Raw genomic sequence first — 6,215 nt, forward strand, 5'->3', positions numbered from 1 at the left:
TATTTTTTTTGTACGTCATTTTATAAAAAGTTGGTAAAGTTTTTTAAAAAGTCAATGTAAATTTTTTAAAAAAGTCAATTTTCAAATTTGGTTTGACAATATCACTTTTTAACTTAAAAGTCAAAAAATTATTAAAAAAGTTAAAAATCCAACAAATTATACACAAAAGTCAAAGATTCTAATTTCTCTATATTTTTTGTACATCTTTTTGTAAAAAAGCCAAAATTCATCCCAAACATACTATTTTTTTTACCTCATATTTTAGCAAAGAAATCTAAAATTTACTAAAATAATCTGTTCCCAAATGAAACCGAATCAATCATATTTTTTTAGACAAATGCAATAAAATGAGAAATTATAATTATTGAATCGATTTATTTTTTTATGAATGATATACAGAGGGTCCTACAAAATAAACAACTTGAATCATCGAAATAAAACTCATAATAAGTTCTATGAACACCTCAAGTTTTGTAAAACTCAAATTTAAATTTGAGAGCAGTCCAACCCTAATAAATAAATAATAAAAAAAGGAAAATTAAGAAATTAGTGTAGCTGTTGAAATTGTTTTTCAATTAATGATAAAGTTTATAAACTTTAATTATTAAATTCATAAATTTTTCCATGTATATATAATTATTTTTAAAAAGTACACCTAATTTGTAATTTTCCTAATAAAAAAATCGTAGTAATGCTGGAGACCTACATTTGAGACTCTCAAATATATCCATAATGATATAGTAAGGAAGTAAAGCCCCACTTGATGTAGCAAGGAAGTAGAATCTTACTTAATTGAGTATGCGACAAATCAAAAGTTGACACTTATCATTTCATGACATTGTGGGTGAAATTGTGGGAATTTTTGTATTGATTTTAAGTTATTTCTACCTAATATAAGTAAAAATTACACTAAATAATTTGGTAAAGACTCTCAAAATGAAAACACATAAAAATTTTTAGATAAATTGTAACAAACAACCTATATAAGTAATTATTCTGGTCCTAAATAATGCATGTAATTTCTTTAAAATATAATTTTCATTAATAATAATAATAATAATTATTATTATTTTATGAAGGAAAGGAGAAGGGCAGGTAGTAAGAAGGGTGGAATGTAGTACTAGCTTTGATTGAAGGGAATGTAGTCAGAGACAAAGCACAAGCAAGAGCGGATGTTTGAGGCAGAAGGGATTACTTCAGTTTTTTGAAAAATATTTGAACTAAAGCATAGACGACGCATGAGTGAAGAATGTTTTGAAGTTAAAGAAGAGGAAAAAGAATCTTGACACAAAATTTGTTGCAAAAAATACTCTTCCTCAGCTCTTTTGCGGCAAAAATTGTGCAACGGATCATGGATACTGCAAGCTTTGATTCCACCATCAGACCTTCTCTTTGAAACCAATATGAGATTTCTACCTATTAGATCCATCAAGTATACCTCTGCTACATCCTCCAAACTCCTTCCTTCAATCTTTCGTATAAATCCTTCAGCAATCCATAACTGTGTCAACTTCCGAACATAGATTACAAAGTCCTGTGGAAATGCTGCAAAATAGAGGAAACATGGTTTCAAATAATGAGGTAAGTGGTTGTAACTCAATGCAAATGTTTCCATGCATGGTTCCAGAACCCTTGAATCTAGGATTTTCTCAACTTCCTTCCACCAGCCTGGCATTTCCTTTCTATTTGCAAGCATTCCACCTACCACAACAATCGCTAGTGGTAGTCCCTGACAGTTTTTTGCAATTTTCTTTCCCACGCACATCAAATTTGGAGGGCAAATTTCTCTTTGAAATACCTTCTGCTGGAAAAGATCCCAACTTTCATCTTCAGTTAAGAAACGAAGATCAAGAGGTGGACTACTAGGATTAGCAAGCAAAGCCACATTTGTGAACCGACTGGTGAACATAATTCTACTTCCGTTATTGTCATTTGGAAATAAACTTTTCAAATCAACCCATGCCCTAGTGTCCCAAATATCGTCCATCACAATGAGATACCTCTTACCCTTTAAGCTTTTCCATAGCTCATCACATAATTCCCAATCTTTCATTCCAACAACAATAGAATTTGTATGTGGACTAACAGAATGTATTAGGTCAACTAACAAATTCTGCTTTTGGTATTTTTGAGAAATTGTGATCCATGCACGAATATAGAAGTGATATACGATAAGGGGATCATTATACACCTTTCTAGCAAGAGTAGTCTTACCTAATCCAGGCATCCCGACAATTGAGATAATATCGAGCTTTTTCTGTCCTCTTGTGAGTTTCTCTTTTAGCTTCATCGCCTCATCCTCAAAGCCCACCACTGTTTCTTCCTCCCATACATCTACTTGGGTTTTTACTCTCGAAAAATCTCCACCGCAAGACTTTTCTTCTTGTATGGCCTCCATATCAGGACTCTGCTTCTCACAAATCTCCAACTCTGTTTTAATAGCCTCGATCTCCTCTTTGACATGTCCAAGATTTAGAGATCGATCACAGACATGACCCATTTTCACATTCAAGACAACGTTAACTACAAACAAATCGATGGTATCTTCTGCCTTGTTTGCCAAATCTCTAATTCGTTTCACCAAATTGATCACTTGCTTAGGGTCATAGAGTTTCTCATCACAATCCTTGAGAAAGGTTCTCAAGAATCCAAACTCCACGTAAAGAGATTCAATCTGGTCCTTCTCATCTTGATTCAAATTGATCTTACGGTGCATTAGCTGCTTCAAATTCTCCATGAGAAAATCCACTGTTGTTTCAGCCATTTCACTCTAATGAAAACACAACCACAACCACAACCGCAACCGCAGCTCTTGCGGTCGCTGAAGTGGCTCCAAAGGAAGCCTGATGCGTTGCACCTATAGCCAGATCACTTTGCTTTGCATCTTAACGGAGTAAACTCTCTCTCTCTCTCTCTCTCTTACTTTTCCTCGCTCCTTTTATGGTTTTCCTGTTCAACTCTCTCTCTCTGTATATATGTATATTGCTTCCTTTTTCCTTTTCTGCATCTAACCTTCCATGCCTATTTGCAGAAACGGTCCAGCTTCTGTCCAGTCCGGGATCGGACTGGACCGTGCTTTTGGGTCCTTTATGAAAAATCACATTAATTGGATATCGATAGTAATGTGATCAAATCAGTTTTGTATAAAAAAAATGGACGGTGAAAAAATTAACGGTTGATAAAAAACTGTTTTGTTTACATAGCTATCGATATCCGATCAATGTGATTTTTTACAGGCATATAGTACTCGACGATTTCTACACATTGACGGTTCAAATTATCAAAACAGCACCTGTGATAGGCCCCCACGAGCCCATCAACACGATCCAATCCGATCCCGAACTGGACAGAAGCCATGGAAAAACTCCCTCCCTCTCTCTCTCCGTCTCTCATGGCAAATTATTTATCGCTGGATTTTGTTTTGAACTAACAAATGTTACAATTCTAGTTTGGTAAAGATAATTCATGATTTCAAATATTTGATCCTTTAAAATTAAATATTTAATATCTTAAAATTAACAAAAAAAATTTAATTAAGAAATATTTAATACTTTTAATAAGTATTTGATACATATTTATTTATAAGTATTTAAAGAATATCAGTATTCTGTACTTAAAAAATAAATAAATAAAAAGATTAGCAGAGGAACCTTTGTGAGTCAATGCCAGGAAAGAAGGATCAAAATAAAGGGTAAACAAAATGGCAGTCGCTTTAGTAAGATTAGACTGGACTGTATTATTAGATTCGTGGAGATTTATTATGGGTCTCGTTTTGATAATTCAAATCGTTCAATGTGTAAAATTCGTCGAATACTATATATCTGTAAAAAATTACGTTGATCGGATATTGATAATTATGTGAACAAAACAGTTTTTTATCAACCGTTAATTGTTTTACTGTCTATTTTTTTTATATAAAATTGATTTGATCACATAGCTATTGATATCCGATCAATGTGATTTTTTACAGACATGTAATACTCGACGAGTTTTACACATTGACGGTTCGAATTATCAAAACGGACCCCAAAAATGGATCCCATAAGCCGAACTGGACGGGTCCCGTCTTGATATGAGAAAATATATATATAAAAGAAAATAAAAATAAAAATAAAAATAAAGGAGAGAAGAAGACAAACGACACATCTCCATTAGGCATCTGCAATAACGTGAGTGCTTAGAAAATTGTTAATTTAGTAGATTATTTTAGTTTTTGACTATTTTAGTAGGTTAAAATTTTATATTTGAAAAAATAATTAAATTTTTTTATAATTAGATATGACGTTTATGAGAGAAAAAATAATATGATTATGAATTTGATTTAATATTTTATCTTATTAACTGTTTTTATTTATTTTATTTTTTTATGAATTTTATATTAAATTAAATTCAAATTTCACTTCCCAAAGCCACAATAAAAAACCAGAGATGGCACTATCTCAAGGCATGTGGGTCATTAATGGTAATAATCTAATCTAAACTCTAAAACTATCTATTCATGAGAAAACGAAAGATTAAACGGTGTGCATATTATATGCATATAATTGAGTTTAGGATAAGGGTTGTCATAGCGCTGCACTGCGACCGCAAAAACCCACTGCTTGATAGTTGATTTGTCCTAAAAGAAATAAAAAAAAAGAGTAAACCATCTCATAATTGTTAGATTTAATTTTTATCAAATTTTATTCAAAATAAGTTTTCATAAAATTATTGGTAAAAATAATTTTTTTGTCACGATTTTTTACATATGTCGTTAAAAATTAACAATTAATAATTTTTTTTTTTATCACGATTTTTATAAATTATCGCTAAAATTTACAATTAGTGATATTTTTTCTGTGACGAATTTTTCAACTGTCACTAAAAGTTATAAATTAGTGACATTTTTTATGATGATTTTTTTAAACTGTTGCTAAAACTTATTATTAGTGATAATTTTTATGATAATTTTTAAACTATCACTAAAAATTAATAATTAATAACTTTTTTTAATAATATTTAATAAAAGATATTATTATTTATCATATAATCTATCAAATAATAAATTCATTTATTACCACCTAAACGTAAGTCTCCTAATAAAAAATGAAACGGAAATGAGCCGTAGCTCGAATTGGTTGGCTCGAATTGGCTCGAAAGAGGGAGAGAAGAGAGGAAGAAGAGAGGAGAAAGAGACAGAGGAGAAAGAGGGAGAGAAGAGAGGAAGAAGAGAGGAGAAGAGCCAGTACCACCGCCGCCGCCGAGGATCGTCGCTGCTCGTCGCCGGCCATCGCTGCTCGTCGCCTCGTCGCCCGCCGTCGCTGCTCGTCGGCTCTGCCTTGCCTCCGCCCCCCGTCCCCCGCCTCCAGCCCCATTTGTTGGGCCCCCTCTAGTCCCTCCTCCTCCTCCCCCTCCCCCTCCAGTCCCTCATCCTCCTCCTCCTCCTCCTCCTCCTCCCTCCTTCCTCCTCCTCCTTCCTTCTCTTCTCCTTCTCTGCTTCTGATTCGAGCCAATTTCGAGCTCCACCTTTCGAGCTACGTAGTACTACCGAAAATGAAAATAAGTAGAAACACGTGCGATCCAAAAAGAGCAAAGGCAAGTCCATTCGGTGAAATTACATCGTCTCACATTAAAATAAATAAACTCAATGATTTTGAGTCTAATTATGTGTATTATAAGTATTATAAATAAATAAAAAATGTGCACTACACATAATTAGACTCAAAATAGTCAAAATAAGGAACTTATAATACTTTCAAAATATTATATGAGTCTAATTATGTGTAGTGCACCTTCTTTTTTTCTTTTCTTTTTTTTCACCCATACATTCTATCTAAAAGGTCTTCAAGGTCTGCTGCCGAGAGTTAATCGTAAAAATCATCCCCCATATCTGGTTCATTCCCCATTGGTTATCTTGGTCATCTTCTCCCATTAGTGGTGACTCATAAGAGACGCTATGTTGATAGTTGGGATACTGACTTTCATCGACGAATGTTTCTTTGTTGAAGGGATAACCTGGGATAGGTAGGTTATAGTATATCTTTTGATTTTTATTTTCACAAACTAAATGACCATAATTTCTATTATACGCTAATAAAGGATTATTAGCAATTTCCTCCATTTATTGAGCTGATCTTTGAGCGAAACTTTTCTGCATGGCCAGGGTCTCCGATTGAGAAGTCCGGGATATCCTGGAAATGTTAAAGTTCCTCCATTTATTGAGCAAATTATGGTTT

At 33.2% G+C, this 6,215-nt stretch overlaps 1 protein-coding gene across 1 annotated transcript; it reads right to left on the bottom strand.

The window, feature by feature from the left end:
- Window positions 1–1,120: 1,120 nt before the first annotated feature.
- Window positions 1,121–2,764, bottom strand: LOC114267125 (putative late blight resistance protein homolog R1B-12). The gene has a single exon (XM_028208114.2). The coding sequence runs from the start codon at window positions 2,762–2,764 to the stop codon at window positions 1,121–1,123; it is 1,644 nt and encodes a 547-aa protein (XP_028063915.2).
- Window positions 2,765–6,215: the final 3,451 nt, after the last annotated feature.

The sequence above is a fragment of the Camellia sinensis genome, chromosome 11, assembly GCF_055761805.1.
Source record: "Camellia sinensis isolate YWXY chromosome 11, ASM5576180v1, whole genome shotgun sequence".
In the NCBI taxonomy this organism is placed as follows: domain Eukaryota; kingdom Viridiplantae; phylum Streptophyta; class Magnoliopsida; order Ericales; family Theaceae; genus Camellia; species Camellia sinensis.